The following is an 18,508-nucleotide window of genomic DNA, read 5'->3' as shown; positions in this document are numbered from 1 at the left end:
GGGGACCACCTCCGCAGATGCATGGGTTATGGGGATTGGCCTTGTTCCAGGCACAGCAGGTGCTGCTCTGAACCTGCACTTCCCTGGGCGCAAATTTCCTCATCTCCAGCAAGGAGGTAAAAGAGCTCCCCGACCCCCACCCTCCGGGCTCTGGCCTGGTGAGGGGAAGGCGAGGCTGTAGCCCCTCAGCAGCTGGAGCTACCAGAGGCCCTGGCTTTTCTGGAGAACAGCACGTGGCATGCTTGGAGGAGAGCCTTGGAAATAGAGGTGGGTGGAGTTGAGGACATATTTTAATGCCTGTCAATCCCCAGGAGCCTTGGTTCCTTGGGGCTCCCTTCCATTCTTTCAAAGCCCCCAGTTGCCACGGGGTGGCTCTACCTGCATTTTCTCAGGCAAGGGTGGCAGCTGCAGAAGCCACTAGGCAAGAACTCTGAGCCCAGAGGTGAGCAGTGCCTGCCCTTGCGGAGCCCTGCCAACTCCCCAGCGCAGGCGCACTTGTTAGGCCTGAGGGATCCAAAGGATGCTGAGCTCCGCCCATGTGCTGGACTTGGGGCAGGGTGATTTACACACTCTCACTCTGTTCTCAAGCCACCTTGTGAGGCAGAGACTGCTTGCCTGGTTTTCAAATGAAGAAGCCTGAGCTCTGGCACCCAGGTCTACCTGGGTCCAAATCTGCCATCCTGCCTCCCGGGCTTCCCAGGGGATGGCCCAGTCGACTGAGTTGGGGGTGGGGTCCTGCCTCCACTGCCCATTCTGTTCTTTGGTAGCCAGCCATGGCAGCGCCAGGTGAGGCCTTCCCAGTGCCCATGCAGGGCGTGGCACATGGTGGGCGCTCCTCAGTGTCTGTCAGATGAATGACTCCCAGGGACCTTCCAGAGTTGTGGGCCCGACCCAACCCTTGCCCTGTGCTCTGGCCCCAGTGTCCTTAGAGGGGCCCACTGAGGGCCTGACATCTGGCGTTGGCTTCTGAAGGCTTCCAACTGTGCCACTTTCAACTCATTATTGCTACTATTTGGGGACACCCTGCATATGACAGATGCTACTAGAAAACCAAATTCCGTTCTATCAGAAGCAAAACTAGCCGAGCACAAAGCAGGTTAGGAGGGGAAGACTGATGAGCTAAAGCTTCTGGAAAATCAACAAAGGAAGTTTTCTTTCCCAAATAACTTTTATTTATTACGCTTGCTTTTTCTTAAAGATACAGATACCCTACTGGTCTCTGCTGCCCAGCGCTGAAGAAATGGGCTGCTGGGGCTTGCGGGACTTGGGGGATGATTCTAGAAGCTCAGGAAGGCATACAGTGGGGTTGGGTTCATGACACTCAGGTCAGATCAGTGTGCCTCTGGGAAAAGGGTCAATGTTGGGCCCAGCTCTGGGAGATGTCAGCTCTGGGACTGGCAGTGGAGCAGGGCTGGTTTCCCACTGGAATGCGCCCTTCCCAGAAGGGCTTGTCCCAAACCAAGATCCCGGGCAGGGCAAGGCCTTGAGAGATAGGGCCTAGTGGGTGGTTCTGGCTGGGGCAGCCCTGCAGGATCTCTTTGGCACCTCGCTGTTGCCTCCCAGTGGGCAAGGGTGGCACGTGCGAACTGGCAGCCAATGGCAACCACAGCGAGGTGAGTGACGCACCGGCCACATCCACGAGGGTCTCGGAGGTTAGTGGGCACTCGTTCATTCATCCTTTCAACACGTGTATTGAAGGACTACTATGCCGTGTCCTGGGGATTCAGTCTCCATCGAAAACAAAACAGTCTGTGCTCTTCCAGATGAGTCAATGGATACTGCAACCCACCTCTGGAGGGGGGCTCTGAAAGGGGTGTGCACAGAGGAGGGTCCCCCTGACTATCAGGAGAGCCCAGAAGAGGCTTCCCAGAGCAGAGGTCTGGCCAGACCTTGACTTCAGGAGATCACCAGGCACAGCACCCAGGAAGATCATTCCAGAGGGTGAGAACAGCAGAGGCGAAGGCCCGGGGGTGTGAAACCCGATGGAGTATCCATAGCGTCTCGAGAACATAGTCCAGTGGATTTGAGCAGAGGGACCCGGAGGGGAGTGTGAAGAGGGAGGAGGAGGCAGGAAAGTTGGGCTGGAGCTCTGGTCCGCTTGTGAAAAGCCTGGACTTTACCACTGAGACAGTGTGGAGGCATCAGAAGAGAGGGACATTCGGCCACTGCAGCACCCTTCAGACTCCCTACTGCGTCCCAGCTTCTGCCTGGGGGCAGAGGACCACAGATTTCCACACCCACCTCCTGTGCAGAGGGTGTTGGTGTAAGCACTCCAGGCCACTCCATCCACCCACCAGAAGAGGAGGGAGCCTGACCTGCGTGCAGCCACACATTAAGCAGGGGCAGGGTCACTGCCTCGAACCCTGGTCTTTGTCTCTGTCTCTCTTTCTCTGTCTCATACACACACACACACACACACACACACACACACACACCCTGCCGGCCTCCTAGTAGCATCCTCTCTTCTGCTTCCCTAAACTCACCAGGGTTTACTTCCTGCGGAGGGGGGTGTGGGGGGTGGGGTGCTGCTGCCCTCCAGGGAATCAGATCAAATTAGGATTTTCCACTCCAGTTTCACCAGGGACAATGAGCCAGGGAGAGGACCATTTGGCTCTGTTTTTTTTTTTGTTTCTCCTTTTCATCTGGGACCCTAGAGAGGCAGGTGATTTCCCCCAAACCCAACCTTAACATCTTGGCAACCAATAATAGGACCAGCATTTGAGAACAAAGGATCACCTGGGGGAAACAGGCTTCTGGTGCCACTGTAGGCGTTGCTTAAGCATGCCTGGACCACGTGGCCCTCTCCGCAAACTAAGTACCTGCTGTGTGTGAGGGACTGTTCGCAGCCCTGGGAACACAGTAGGATAGAAGACGGGCAAGGCACTTCCTCTCTGGGGGCTGAATATTCTATTCAGAGGAAGGAAATGACAGACACACGAGGTAATTTCAGAGAAAGGCAAATGTGAAGGAGTGAGACAGGGCATTGTGGCACAGTGCCAAGGCAGGCATGAGCAGCGTAGCTGGGAGGTGACATGTACACTGGTCCTGGAATGTGAAGAAGCAGCCAGCTATGAGAAGAATTGAGGAAGGCGCATCCCAGGCACAGAGAAGAGGGGAGAGCCAGTGCAAAGGCCTGGGGTGGAAACAAGCTTGGCATGTCCAGGAGACACACAGAAGGCAGAGTGAGTCATGGGGAGAGAAAAGCTTGGTGACAGAGGCTGGTGCCGGACATCAGAATCTTGCAGGCCATGGCAACAAACTTCATTCAATTTATTGATTTATTGAGAGAGGGTCTCGCTCTGTCACCCAGGCTGCAGCACAGTGGCACGATCTCAGTTCACTGCAACCTTGAACTTCTGGGCTCAAGGCACCCTCCCACCCCAGTCTCTCCAGTAGCTGGGACCACAGGTGTGAGCCACAGCACTTGGCCAAACTTCATTCTAGATATGATGTGAAACCATTATGAGACAGAGTCTCGCTCCATCACCCAGGATGGAATGCAGTGGCACGATCTTGGCTCACTGCAACCTCCACCTTCTGGGATCAAGCAATTCTCCTGCCTCAGCCTCCCGATTAGCTGGGATTACAGGCGTGTGCCACCATGCCTGGCTAATTTTTTTTGTATTTTTAATAGAGACAGGGTTTCACCGTGTTAGCCAGGATGGTCTCGATCTCTTGACCTCACGATCCACCCGCCTCGGCCTCCCAAAGTGCTGGGATTACAGGCGTGAGCCACCGTGCCTACCCCCATTATAAGGTTTTAAGCAGGGTGGTGACAATGTGTGACTTAGTTTTTTGTTTGTTTGTTTGTTTTAGAGATGGAGTCTTGCTCTTGTTACTCAGGGTGCAGTGCAGTGGCGTGATCTCGGCTCACTGCAACCTCCGCCTCCCGGATTCAAGCAGTTCTCCTGCCTCAGCCTCCAGAGTAGCTGGGATTATAGGTGTGCATCACCACGCCTGGCTACATTTTGTATTTTTAGTAGAGACGGAGTTTCACCATATTGGCCAAGCTGGTCTCAAACTCCTGACCTCAAGTGATCCGCCTACCTCGGCCTCCCAAAGTGCTGGGATTACAGGAGTGAGCCACCACACCCGGCTGGTGACTTGTTTTTTAAAAGCCCTTTCTGATAGCCCAGATGCAGAAGCAACCCAAATTCCCAGCAATGAATGGATAAGCAATGCGGTGTATCCATTTGACAGGTATTAGTTGGCAATAATAAACCTTATAAACCTGAAGCTGAGTGGAAAAAGCCAAACACAAAGACCACGGCTTGTGTGATTCATTCAGTGAAATGTCCAGAATCCACAGATGCAGAGAGACAGAAACTAGATTAGCAGTTGCCTGGGGCTACAGTGGGGGACGGGGAGGAGGAGGCTGGGGAGTGACTGCTAATGGGTACAGGGTTTCTTCTGGGGTGATAAAATGTTCTAAAATTAGATAATAATGATGCTTGCACAACTCTGTGCATATACTAAAAAAACATGAATTGTCCATCTTTGAAGTGGGTGGATTTTATGGCATGTAAATGATATCCCAGTAAAGCCGCTTGGTTTTGATGTTTGTTTAAAGACCTTTCTGGTTGCTGGGTAGAGAATAGAGTTAGGGGATGGACAGAGGAAGGAGGGAGACAGGAGGCTAATGCAGTCCCCCAGGCATAAGATGGCAGGGCTTGGGCAGGCGTGGATAAGATGTATGAGTGTAGAGGAGTCACAGACAGGATATGCGGACGGGTCAGACGTGGGCGGTGAGAGGAAAGACCAGCATCAGCCGGAGGTGGAGCTTGGGTAGCTGGTAGCACCATTCTGAGATGAGGCTGGAGGAGCCCTGACTTGGGAGAACCCTCGGTCCTGTCTGCCAGGTTAAGAAGCCTGAGAGCTGGCCGGGCGCGGTGGCTCACACCTGTAATCCCAGCACTTTGGGATGCTGGGGTGGGTGGATTATGAGGTCAAGAGATCGAGACCATCCTGGCTAACACAGTGAAACCCCGTCTCTACTAAAAATACAAAAAATTAGCTGGGCGTGGTGGCACGTGCCTGTAGTCCCAGCTACTCGGGAGGCTGAGGCAGGAGAATCGCTTGAACCCGGAAGGCTGAGGTTGCAGCGAGCCAGGATCACGCCACTGCACTCCAGCCTGGGTGATAGAGGGAGACTCTGTCTCAAAAAAGAAAACAACAAAAAAAAGATGCCTGAGAGCCACCCTCACGGAGGTGTCAAGGAGGCAGTTGTGTGTGTGTGAGCATGGGGCTATGAACTGTAGGGAAGGGGGCATGGATTATAAATCTGGGAGTTGCCAGTCTAAACATGACATTTAAAGCCACAAGGTTCAATGAAATCATTGAAGAGAGAGAAGAGAAGAAGCCTTTGGCCTATGTGGCCGCAGATGCCACCGTGTCTTGGAATGTTGAATGGCTTTGGCTGGATTTACAGGCATGGGCTGTGGCTGTGATTAGCCAGAAAATAGATTAATGTTAGAGGTCATGACAGCCTTGGCTTGGCTCTCGTGCTGTCCAGGCTGGGAGAGAGATGTGTTTCCCGGGGTCAGTAAATGCCCCCGGGACTCTGCCAGACGGACAGCTTTACTGTCAGCATCACGAGTACAGAAGCTCTGGTTACCCAGCCTGGCTGCCCACTAGTCACCTGGGGCCTTTGAAGGAGACCAATGTTTAGGGCCAACCCCCAGTTCGTTGGGGGAAGGAGGGACATTTTTACCAGCTCTCCAGTGATTTTGATGCACAGCCAAGATGGAGAAAATATATAGACGGCAAAGTTCCACACACAAGCCACAAAAAAGAGTTTGACATTTGGGGCCTTTCCAACGGTGAGTGTCAGGCACAGGCAGATGGTGCCGGCTGATCTGCCCTGAATTCTGCTCTGCTTGTCTTGTGTGTTTTGAACTGGGTCCAGGGCCAAGGAGGGAACAGCGTTAGGGGGGTCAGCCACCCTGTTCTGCTCAGGACTGACACTGATGCAGCACCGAGGATGCATCGGTCCTATAAGCAGGAAAACCCAAACTGGGATGAGCTAGTCACCCAAACAAGGGAGAGGCATATCTCAGCTTGCATCTGAGAGGCTTTATTTCATCATCTCTGATCTTGATTGTGCACTTCAGAGGTTTTTACCACAAATGGGTAGAAGAGGGCTTCATAATGATCAGACAAAAAAGTATGAGCGTCCTTATTAGATAGGAGCTAAGCGGTTATAAGTTGTATTGTATAAAGTAAGACAGAAAATGCAGAGGATTTTTTTTTTTTTTTGAGACAAGGTTTCACTGTTACCCAGGCTGGAGTACAGTGGTGCAACTTCAGCTCACTGCAATCTCTGCCTCCCAGGCTCAAGTGATCCTCCTACCTCTGCCTCCTGGGCTCAAGAGAGCCTCCCACCTCAGCGTCTCGATTAGCTGGGATTACAGGCGCCTGCTACCACACCCAGCTAATTTTTGTATGTTTAGTAGAGACAGGGTTTCACCATGTTCACCAGGCTTGTCTCGAACTCCTGACCTCAGGTGATCCGCCCACCTCGGCCTCCCAAAGTGCTGGGATTATGGTTGTGAGCCACTATGCCCAGCCTATTTTATTTTATTTGAGACAGGGTCTTACTTTGTTGCCCAGGCTGGGCTTGCTATGGCACAATCACAGCTCACTGCAGCCTTGGACTCCTGGCCTCAAGCAAACTGCCTTGAAACACTGGTTTAAAACACTGGAGCCTTGGAAAATTACAGCATGATGAAGGCAGACATGCTGACTGGGCTGGAGGAAAGGAGTGATTTCTCAGGAGACAGGTGGGACATGTAGACACAGAGATGAAAGGGAAGAGGAGGCAGATAGTTCCTGACTGCTCCGAAGATAGGCTAAGGGGATCGGGAGATATTAGGGATCCAAATGGCTCCATGACCCCTGGGAGGACCCTGAGAGCTATGGTTGGTGGCACCAGTCAAGGCTTGGGGCGGTCCTTTGGTGATCAGGTGAGCTGTGGACAGGGAAGGTGTCCAGACCACATGGTGATCATAGGTGGGGAACCACGTGGAGTCAGGACCCTTCAGGAAGCACACGGAGAATGACACAGCAGAAAGGGACCCAGCCAGGCAGACTTAGGTAGAACCTGGGCAGGTGCAGAGCACTCGATGTCCTGCTTGGAGTTACCCATGGAGGAGCGGTGAAGGTAGACAATGTTATGTTTCAGCAATATGTGCGTTTGAGACACCCAGAACTCCCTGACTTCATACCTACCACAAATCCTGAAGGTTTCAAAGAAGAATGAAAAGAAGGCCCCAGGCGCCACAAACAGCCTCCGTTGCGCATGTGCGAGAGAAGGAGCAGGGCCATCTTGGGAAGCAGCTTCCATTTTTCAAAAGCGCAGCTGGGCCCGCTTGAAAGGAGTGGTGGAAACAGAGGGGGCAGCAGCCTGGAGGCTTGATCCGCGGCTACAGGGAAGAAGGGTCAGAGGAAAGGTTTCTGGTGCCCTTGAAGTCTCCCAGGCTCCTCAAAACCCGGACTACAAAAGCAGAGGAGAGGCCATGCACACGGGGCAGGGGGCACTCGGGCCTCGCAGCACTCCTGAGGCACAGGCTTCAGAAGCTTCCGCTTAGGAATCTGAGAATGTTTTCCACTGAGACAGATGTAAGAGGAAAAAGAATTCCTAGGTCTCTCCACTCAGAAGTCAGAGGAAACTTTCAGAAATGTAAAGTGGGTCATCTCATGCGCTGCTTTAAACTCTTCCTAGCTGCTTGCTGCTCTCAGATTAAAATTAAACTCTGTCTTAGTCCATTTTATGTTGCTATAACAGAAAACCACAGACTGGATAATTTATAAAGAAAAGGAATGTATTTCTAGAGGCTGGGAAATCCAAGGTTGGGGGCCTGCATCTGGCAAGGGCCTTCGTGCTGAGTCTGCTTGTGGCCAAAGGCAGAAGGGCAGGAGAGTGCCAGAGAGCAAGCAAGCAAGCAAGGGCTGAATCAGCTTTCAGAACAACCCACTTTCCTGATAATAACATTAATGCATTCACAAGGGCAGAGCCCTCATGGTCAAATTACGTCTTAACAAGCCAGGTTCCACTTCTTAATACCATCCAAAGGCAATCGCATTTCGACATGAGTTTTGGAGAGGACATTCAAAGCATAGCAAATACTTACCTGCCCACCAGGCACTGAGGGATGGAGCCTCTTCTGCCGACTTCCTTTGACCCCTAGATCAGCACCCTCCCACTTGCTCACTGCCTTTCTGTGCCTCAGATGCAACACTTCCTACCTCTGAGCCTCTGCATTTGCTGTTCCCTCTGCCTGGAATGCTTTTTGCACAGACTGTCACAAATGCCAGCTCCCCAGGGGCCATCCCTGACCTCTCCATCTCCAGTGATCTCCATGTGAACTCGATTCCTGGAGAAGGTGGTCCATGCAGGTCCTAAGACCTGGGAAAGCCACAGTTGAAATTCTGTAACTTGTATAAGACGATGGAATTATGCCTAAAGGTCTCTCTCTTTGAGAAGTGGCCCAGGGGGTATGGCGGAGGCCCACATCTTCTCCTTTCTGTGCTTTGTTTACACTCTGTCCTTGCTCTGGTCCCTGGATGGGGAGGACATGGTGGGTCTGGATTATCTGGGTTCTGGAAGCATGATTTTGCTAGGATAACTGCCAGAGGAAAAGGAGTGTGCTGGTATTTTCTAACCTCGGGCAGCTGCTGGGAGTCTCATCTCTATTGAGTCAGACTTTGGAAGAGCAGATGCTCCGGAAATTTGGGCTAGGGTTAATTCAACAGTGGAGGAGGTGAAAGTACCACACCAGCGACGGAGGAAATGACCCAGGAGGTGGCTGGGGCTGCAGGGCCTGACCCTGGAGGGGTCCTGACATCTAAGGAGTCCTCCTGGTCAAGATTGAGCAGAATAAAAATTGAGGATGGAAGAATTTGGATGTTTCTTTGGATTTCAGTTTTCATAGAGAGGATTTCACTGTGAAGTTAAAACATTTTTTTTGGGTGGAAGATTACGTGATTAGAGGGTGTTCCTGTTGGTCGAAGATGGGACAGTTTTCTTTTTCTTACCTGGATCATTGCAGAATTATCTGCTGACCCACCAGGGGACAGAGAGGCTGTAGTAAGGGGGGTAACAGGCTCGGGGGGGGGTTTGCTGTGGGGAACAGGGGACTTGGGAGATGACTCACACTGCAGCTGTATCAGAATCACCTAGAGGGCTTGCCAAAGACACTGACTGCTGGGCTGCCCCAGAGCTGCTGATTCAGCTCCTTGGGGCCTGAGAATCTGCATTCCCAACAAGCTCCCAGGTGCTGCTGGGGCTGGCTGCAGGCTCCACACTCTGAGAACCGCTGATGGAATTATTGCCTGGTTCTGGATCATTTTGTGGGTGAAAGCAGAGCTTCCCACCCCAGGGCTCCAGGGAACTCCCAAGGGAGTAAAAAGTGCCCAGCTGATGAGGGGCCTCCAAAGAGTCAGGACAGGACCATCTGGATATGCAGCCGGTGCCACCGAGAGACAGCCACCCCCAACCCCTGATGACTGCAAGCTTGGCCAGGAAATCCACAGGCTTAGAGGAAAGTCAAAGTGTGAATGTGTGTATGTGTGTGTGCAAATATGTGTGTGTGTGAATGTGCTTATATGTATGTGTGAACATGTGTATGAATGTGCATATGTGTGAATGTGTGTGTGAACATATGTATGTGAATGTACATGTGTGCATATGAACGTGAATATATATGTAGGTGTGAATGTATAAAAGTGCGTGTGTGTGTGTGAATGTGTTTATGTGAATGTGTATGAAAGTGCATGTATGGTGAAACGTGTGTGTGTTATGCATCTGGTATGAACGCATGTGTATGAATGTGCATTGTGGTGTTTATGTAAACGCACGTTTGTGTGAATGTGTACGTGTTTGGACTCATAGTAATGTGTGTATAATTGTGATATTATGTGTGTTGAATATGCATGTGAGTGTATGTTACGTGTGTGGTGTCTGGTGTGTGTGTGAATATGTGTGTTGAACGTGTATGTGTGAATGTGTATGTGTGAATGTGTGTTTGTTGTAAATGTGGCATGTGTAAGTGTAAATGTGTTATATGTGAAATGCACCATGTGGTGTTAATGTGTTTAAGTGAACATATGAGTGTGTGGTGTGTGTGTGAATAGGTGTATGAATGTGTGTGTGGTTAATATGTTTATGTGGAAAATTGGTGTGGCATCGTGCTGTTTATGTGAACGATGTGTATGAATGCATGTGTGCATGTTTGTGTGAACGTTATGAATGCATGTGTGTGTGCATGTTTGTGTGAACGTGTGTATGAATGCATGTGTGTGCATGTTTGTGAACGTGTGTATGTGTATAAATGTGCATGTTTTGCATGTGTTTATGTGAACGTGTGTATGAATGTGTGTGCGTGTGTATGTGAACGTGTATGAATGTGTGTGCGCATGTAAGTGAACATGTGGGGGTATGCATGTTTGCATGAATGTGCATGTGTAAGTGAACGTGTGTATGGTTATGCATGTATGTATGAATGTGTGAGCGTGTGTGTGCATGTGTGTATGTGAATGTGTGTGTGAGTGTGGGTATGTGTGTGACCCCTTTTCCTCTACATTGCTGCTCAGTCCCTAGCCTGGGGACTTCTCCACTGGATAAATGGGCTTGGCCCATTTCCACACACTCTGTAGGATGGTGTGGGACTTGTGATTGGAAAACTGGGCAATTCCTGACAATCTCATTGCAATCACCAGTGGAAGGGGGGTCACTGCACTGAGAAAAGGGCACTTGACCAGCCATCTTGTACCCCATCTTTCTGGGACCTTCCTGTTAATGGAAAGAACTCTCCTCCCTTCCCACCTGGCTTTCTGGAATCTACAGTCGGTCCATGGACCAGACCAGAATGACCCACAGAACCCCTGCAGTGAAACCGCTCATCGTTTTTCCTGCCTGGTTCAGTGGGTCCACTCTCAGCCAGCTGCAGCTGGGAGGGAGGCCGGGTGCATGGTTAATCCCCAAGTCTTCAGCACAGACCTTTATTTTCGTCTATAACATGCTGAGGACACAAAGGTGAGAAGACAAGAGTCCTGTGACCGGGGAGCGGTCAGTCTATGGTGGAGAGGCTCATGCATATCTGGATCTGCCCGAGGTGTGTAGGAGCCCAGGTCAAAGGAGTTTCTACGCCTATGTCAAAGGAGGGGCAGGGAGGAGTCAGGGAAGGCTTCCTGGAGGAGGTGACATTGAGGGCAACCAGGTGGACTGGAGAGGAGTTTAGTAGGCATACCTTGGGGGTGGAGTCCAGGCAGGAAGCAGCACGCAAGGAGACATGGAGGTGTGTGAGAAAATGGGGAGTTTCCAGCTTGGTTTCTAAAGGAAAGAATCTCTGGGATATTTGCATGTTTTTCCGGGCTGAGTTTTACCATTTCTCAGAGCACCGAAGGCTTCTGGGAAAAACACCTTAGTTATCATTGTTTTCACTTAGACCAGGGGGCCATAAAATTTACTGTCCAAGTTGGGGCACTTTTAAGAGCAAAGGGGGTACTCTTATGATGTTGGAACAACAGGTTAAAATCTGTCATAAGCAAATGTCATGAGTGGGATGGTCACCCTCGCCTTGGGGGTCATACACAAGGGTGGGGTGGAGGAAGGGTATGGGGAACAGTAGGGAGTGCAGAGTGGGCCTCTGTGGAGGCTGCCCAGAGGCCGGGAACAGCTGTTTGACCTGGGCAAGCCTGTTAGGGCCTCAGTTCCCTCCTCTATAAATGGGGGTGCCATCTTTTCCTGCCCACCTCCCTTCCAAAGTTTTGTAGACAGGATTTATCAGGTACTCCAAGAAGAGGAAAAACTAACTGGACCTCAAACATTCCTGGGCACGCTCTCGGCATCTTCCTCACCCCTGGGCCCCTGCCTGAGCATCCCCCACCACCAGACAGGTCCCTGGAAGACCTTGAACAGTCAACAAATCTTCATCCCGGTTTCCCGATTTCTGTAGATTCAGGGCTAATGGCAAAATGCTTGCTCAATGGGAAAAGCAGGAAACGTTCAGATTTATTGCTTTGAGATTTTGGTCTGTCTCCTGGGCCTGGTTGATACAGTTTCCTCCAAGTTTCAGAGCATTTTGTTTAAAAAGAAGAATTTTTGACAGCAGTGTTTTGCCTCAAATTTACACAAGGTTTTATAGTTTACAAAGAGGTTCACATCATAACAATCACTACTAGGATGCATTGAGTTCTTACAGGGGGTGGGGTGGGGAGGCTCGATTAACCCTTGAAACCACTTTCCTTTTCCATGGATGGAGAAGCAGAGGCTCAGAGGAGCTTAACTAAGGGGCTTGCCCAAGGTCATACAGCCCTGGAAAAGGGCAGGGCAGAGCTGAACACATGTCCACCAGTTTCAAAGGCTGTGCTTGTATGAAACCAACACGGGTTGTCCTCTTCTGTCGTGCCCCTGTGCCTCTCTTGCCTTCAGCCCACCCACTGCATTCCCTGCTGCAGACCGTAAGAAAACACAAAACCAAACCTAACCCAGAGGCTTGTGCAGAAAACAGAGGCTGGAATGAGTATAAAAATAACCAGGTATGTTCAAGGGAATCCTTGAGTCCCTAAACAATGTATTTTCTGCTAAGATGATTTATGTAGTGGTGCAGGTGATGGAGGTCTTCGCGGCATCAGCAGCGTAGTTGCTTTCTGAGTTCTAATTCTGCACTGTCCAAAACAGCAGCCAGCAGCAATGCACAACTCTTTACATTCAATTAAAATGAAATGAAATTAGCCAGGCGCGGTGGCTCACACCTGTAATCCCAGCACTTTGGGAGCCTGAGGTGGGTGGACTACGAGGTCAGGAGATCGAGACCATCCTGGCCAACAAGGTGAAACTAAAAATACAAAAATTAGCTGGGTGTAGTCTGGACGCGGTGGCTCACACTTGTAATCCCAGCACTTTGGGAGGCCAAGACGGGTGGATCACGAGGTCAGGAGTTCAAGACCAGCCTGGCCAAGATGCTGAAACCCTGTCTCTACTAAAAATACAAAAATTAGCCTGGCGTGGTGGCACACGCCTGTAATCCCAGCTACTTGGGCAGGAGAATCACTTGAACCCGGGTGCCAGAGGTTTGCAGTGAGCCGAGATCAAGCCACTGCGCTCCAGCCTGGGCAACAGAGCAAGACTGTTTCAAAAAAAAAAAAAAAAAATTTAGCTGGGTGTGGTGGTGCATGCCTATAGTCCCAGCTACTCGGGAGGCTGAGGCAGGAGAATCGGTTGAACCCAGGAGGCAGAAGTTGCAGTAAGCCGAGATTGCACCACTGCACTCCAGCCTGGCGACAGAGCGAGACTCTGCTCAACAAAAAAAAAAAAAAGGAAATGAAATTAAAAGTTTAGTTCCTCCATTGCACTCGCCACATTTTAAGTATTCCAGATCCACATGGGGTGACCCTACTGGACGCCACTGTTTTAAGCCACCAGCAGCCTGCTCCTGTCTTATCCTGGCTGTCCTGAAGAAAGGAGAGCTGTTGACACAGGCGGTAGGCACACCTGTTTTAAGGTAGGTTGCTCTGCAGTCAAAGTATCTATAGATGCCATCCCAACACCTGAGCCCCTCTTCGCCACTCTGGAGCAGTTACAGCTCCAGGAATGCAAAGAAAAGGCAGAAACCAAGGCAGTGGCCACCAACTGGGGTCTTGCTACTCAAAGTGTGGTCCAAGGACTGGCAGCATCAGCATCTCCCGGGAGCTTGTTAAAGAAAAGCAGAATCTGGCTGGGTACAGTGGCTCATGCCTGCCATCCTAGCACTTTGGGAGGCTAAGGCGGAAGGATTGCTTGAGCCCAGGAGTCTGAGACCAACTTGAGAAACATAGCAAGAAAAAAAAATTAGCTGGATGTGGTGGCACACACCTGTAGTTTCAGCTATTCGGGAGGCTAGGTGGAAGGACTGCTTGAGCCCCAGAGACGGAGGTTGCAGTGAGCTGTGATGGCCCCACTGCACTCCAGTCTGGGTGACAGAATAAGACCCTGTCTCAGGAAAAAAAAAAAAAAAAAGGCAGAATCTCAGGCTCCATGCTAGAGCCACTGAACATGAACCTGGATCTTAACAAGCTCCCAGGTGATTCCTGTGCATTTTCAAGTTTGAGAAGCTCTGACTTAACAGGCTGAGCAGGAACAAAATAGTGCTCCAAATATAGGAAACCAAACTGATATTTTCAGATACGAAAAATAGAATCAGCACCCCCTCCTCCAGTAGGGTGTAATTAAGCATTAGTCACAGAGGGCCGAGCATCTCTCTGCCACATGACCAATGACCATACTTGCAAGGACAGGCCCCCAGGGGAAATGCTGGGGGAAGCCGGCCCATTCATCTCTGGCACTTTCTCAAACCACAGTGGGGTCACCTCCTCAAAGCCGAGGGGATGGAACTGAGAATCATATCTTGGATGCTGCCTTTAAATCAGATTTTCCATTTTTGCTTTTCTTCCCAATGCCTTTGGCCGGTCGGACCAAATGGCCAGTCATTTAAAGGGAGGCACCTAGAAAAGGACTGTGCCCCCCACTTCCCCCTTCCCGGGACCGTGTGGCTCTGCAGACCTCAGTGCCAGGAGCTCGTGTTGATGAAGCTTTCTGGGAAGGAGCCGACATCACGCCCTTCTATGAGGGAAGCAGGTGCAAATGGTACTTCCATCCTCAGTGAGGGCACAGACAAGGCTTAAAATGAGCCTGGCAGCTGCGCACTGACCCCCAGCTGGGGAAGGAGAGGGCTGCTTCAGGGAGAGGTTTGGGTGTTCAGATTCTGTGGCTTGTGAAGCTCTCTCCTACCTTCAGTGAGGATGAGTCATCCCTTAATTCCTCTTTCCTCTCGGCCTATCTTGAGTCGTACTTATTTTTATCCATGGAATGGAGTTAAGTTGCCAAAAGGATGATATTTCTCCACCTGCAAGGGCCCTCCTGGAGGATACATTTTAAAATATTCACTTTTACAATTTCCTCCCAGCAATACAGCAGAGGACAGGAGAGAAGAGGGAGACAGCCACATGGGCCTGGCGGGGGAGCCTGGGGCTTGGGGAACTGCAAAGTGGCTTTGAGACAGAGACATTCTAGAAGTTATTCTGAGCACATAATTGGACAAAAGTGAAAAGGAGGATGGTTAAGTATGCTCTTCATAACTCTCTGTATAATACTGAAGAAATCAAAGCAAACTGTCAACAGTCCTGCTGTTTTTGCCTTTGCAGCCTGCAGGTCCCTTATTTTGGTGATGAATCTCATGTTTTCCTCTAGGGAACAGCCCATCACCCATTGCACAGTCTCAGGGGGTCTGCCAAGTCAAGATGCCTGGCCCTGCCCTTGGCTAGGGGCGGGCATGTGACCCAGGCCAGGCCACATGGAAAGGAGCCACAGTAGGATCCGGAAACATTTGGATTCAGCCCTCCTGATGGCGGTGCCTAGAGAGGCTTCCCTGGTTCTTGAAGCGCCCCTGCCCAAGTCCTTTCTAGTCCTTATTGAGGTTTGGCTGCTTACTCCTTCCTAAGATTCCATAAGCCACCCCATGACATTTCAGTAAATCCCTTTCTGTGCTTAAGTTGACAGAATTGGTTTCTGTGATTTGTAACTAAAATCCCAGATGGACACAAACCCAAATGCCTGGCAACAGGGGCTTAGATCAGCAAAGTAGGCTACAGTACACAATGGAATACTCCACAAGCACGCACAGCGATGAGATAAACGTGTATTTGTTGACATGGAAAGAGGTTCACAATATATAGTTAAGTGCAAAAGCAGATTATAAGAAAACAGTGTGCATAGTAGGATACCACGTTGGCAAAATATATATTCTATATATTCATAGAAAAAGGCCTAGAAGGAAATATAACAGTATTCACCCCAGAGAGTGGGATGGCCAATGCGTCTTCTTTCTGCTTCTATTTTCTAATCGTTCTACAATGTTTGTATAGTCAGTTTTCCTGGTTTGCTTTTTTTTTTTTTTTTTTTGAGACGGAGTCTTGCTCTGTTGCCCAGGCTGGAGTGCAGTGGCCGGATCTCAGCTCACTGCAAGCTCCGCCTCCCGGGTTCCCGCCATTCTCCTGTCTCAGCCTCCCAAGTAGCTGGGACTACAGGCGCCCGCCACCTCGCCCGGCTAGTTTTTTGTATTTTAGTAGAGACGGGGTTTCACCGTGTTAGCCAGGATGGTCTTGATCTCCTGACCTCGTGATCCGCCCGTCTCAGCCTCCCAAAGTGCTGGGATTACAGGCTTGAGCCACCGCGCCCGGCCTGCTTTTTTTTAAGTGAGCACAGGTGGGTCATGGGAGTCACGCTCTCATGCTGCCTGTCAAGAGCATGGTGACTTGCCATAGGAGCTACTCCCCAGCGGCTCTGCTTAAGGAGATTCTGGGAATGTCCTGAGTCTCCAGAACCAGGAACAAGCACTTCCTGTGCCCAGGGTACCAGCAGCTTCCCACTTCTCACAGCAACCTTGTGGGGTTGAGGTTTTCTGTCTGCTTGATGGAAGAGAGCCCAGAGAGAGGAGGTACCTGCCTAAGTTCACACAGCAGGGATTTAAAGCTAGGTCGCCTGGCTCAGAGCCCCAGGCAGGAGCTACTAAAGCTTATGAACAGAGTAAGCAGCTGAGCCCAGGGAAGGGCTCAAAATTCTCCATTGACACAATGACTTCCATTGTGTTGATAAGCTGCAAATGTGCCAGGAAAGGGCTGGGTGTGGTGGCTCATGCCTGAGGCTGAGGTGGGTGGATCACCTGAGCTCAGGGGTTCAAGACCAGCCTAGGCAACATGGCAAAACCTCGTCTCTACTAAAAATACAAAAAATTAGCCAGGTGTGGTGACGCATACCTGTAATCCCTGCTACTGGGGAAGCTGAGGCAGGAGAATTGCTTGAACCCAGGAGGTGGAGGTGGCAGTGAGCCAAGATCGCACCACTGCACTCTAGCCTAGGCAACAGAATGAGACTCTGGGTCTCAAAACAAAAACAAACAAGCAAAAAAAGTGTCAGGGGAGGAAGCGCTGTCACTTCAGTGTTAGGACCTGAACTCTGCTCTGCACAACAGCCACAGTGTTTCAGGGCCCCTCCCAGGGAGGGCATCGGAGAGGGTGGGAAAGGGGGCTGGGTTATGGGAGGTTTGTTCTTCTGCCAGATAGTCTTTCTGCTGTTCCTTTGTATCTTCTGGGTCTTGGCTTGAAGGTCACCTGCCCAGAGAGGCCCTGCCTGACCCCGTAGGGTAGGTCCTCAGCTGTCCATCTGTCTCCTTTGTAGCATTTCCTATGACCTGCGGTCACTTCACTTGCTTGTCAGTTTCCCTTACCATCGCCGTCTCCCCTCTTGACCCCTAGACTGCAGGGCTTATGACTGTCTCACTCCCAGCGGTGTCCCTGGCCTCTAGCCCGGTGTCTGGTCCGTTGCAGGCACTCACTAAGCATCTGCTGAATGATGGAACAGACACTCAACTGGGGTGGCCAGGAGACGGCAGGGGCGAGACTCTCCTCTGCCTTTTTTGGGCTGTGTGACCTCAGGCAAGTTGCTGCTCCTCCCTGGGCCTCTTCCCAATCTCAACCTGAGTGTAAATAAACAACAGCATCTGAAGGGCTGGCCCCACACTTCTTGAATATATCAGGACTGATTTCAGGGGAGGTAATAGAAGTTGGAATCATTTACTAAATTATACCTTAAATCAACTGCTGGCTGATTATTCTTTCTGATGGTAACATTGCAATGGTTTTTCTAGGAGTCACTGATGTGCAATAAGCCCAATCATATTTCTTATTCAATAAACTCTTTTATTCTAGTTCACAGATTTTTCCATTACAATAATAATGAAAAGAGCACTAGTGATTTGTAACACTGAGGCCCAATCAAAGGGAAACCCCTCCTCAAATTATAAGGTAAATGACACATAGTCAAATGCAGGGTCAGTGTTGGGCAAAAAGCATTTAAATATAGATAACAGGGTCAAGATTTTGTATGTGTGCAAACACTGGGTTTTGTTTATCAGGATGACATCATTTTAGAAAGCGCATAATTCTGAAAATTGTATGTATAATTGTGATAAAACTAAACCATAGAGAAAAGACAAAATCAAGCAAAAACAAAAACCGAGAAACCAAAAGGAAGCAAATCAAATACATGGGGCAGATTGCAAACCTCCGGTCCTTTGGCCCTGGAATGGCAAGTGAGAGGGCTTCATAGAAATTCTCCTTAGAAAGGAATGTGTGAGCCAGTGTGGCCATGGCCCTGGCCTTACATTGCTGCGTCTCCAAGTCTTGTCTCCTCACAGAGGAAAAGAAGTTGCTTGTCTGACACATCTGCTGGGGGTCTGCCCGAGATGGGGCCTTTGTTCCCAGTCCCTTTGAAAACAGTCCCAAATCCTGAAAAGGCAAGGCATCCCTGCAGTGGCCCCAGGGCGGCGGCGGGGGATAAGGTCAGTGTCTGCCCCAGGCCCGGCCGGAGCTGTCTGAGTGGTTCACAGGGAGCGGGTGGGCCTCGGTGTTGAACACCCAGTCTTCCAGGGAGAGCAAGTCATCTTCAGAGAACAGAAGATAGAGATACCTGTGC

General features: G+C 50.5%; 1 protein-coding gene across 1 annotated transcript in view; it reads right to left on the bottom strand.

The window, feature by feature from the left end:
* Window positions 1–16,231: 16,231 nt before the first annotated feature.
* MAN1C1 (mannosidase alpha class 1C member 1) overlaps window positions 16,232–18,508 on the bottom strand; it is a 183,031-nt gene continuing 180,754 nt past the window's right edge. The window contains exon 12 of the mRNA XM_017856140.1: window positions 16,232–18,502. Coding sequence (XP_017711629.1) covers window positions 18,376–18,502 — 127 coding nt within the window. The 3' untranslated portion in view covers window positions 16,232–18,375. The remainder of the gene's footprint in view (window positions 18,503–18,508) is intronic.

The sequence above is a fragment of the Rhinopithecus bieti genome, unplaced genomic scaffold, assembly GCF_001698545.2.
Source record: "Rhinopithecus bieti isolate Rb0 unplaced genomic scaffold, ASM169854v2 scaffold_41644, whole genome shotgun sequence".
Taxonomy (NCBI): Eukaryota; Metazoa; Chordata; class Mammalia; order Primates; family Cercopithecidae; genus Rhinopithecus; species Rhinopithecus bieti.
The sequence above is the reverse complement of the archived record's forward strand: the minus strand, read 5'-3'. Positions and strand labels throughout refer to the sequence as shown.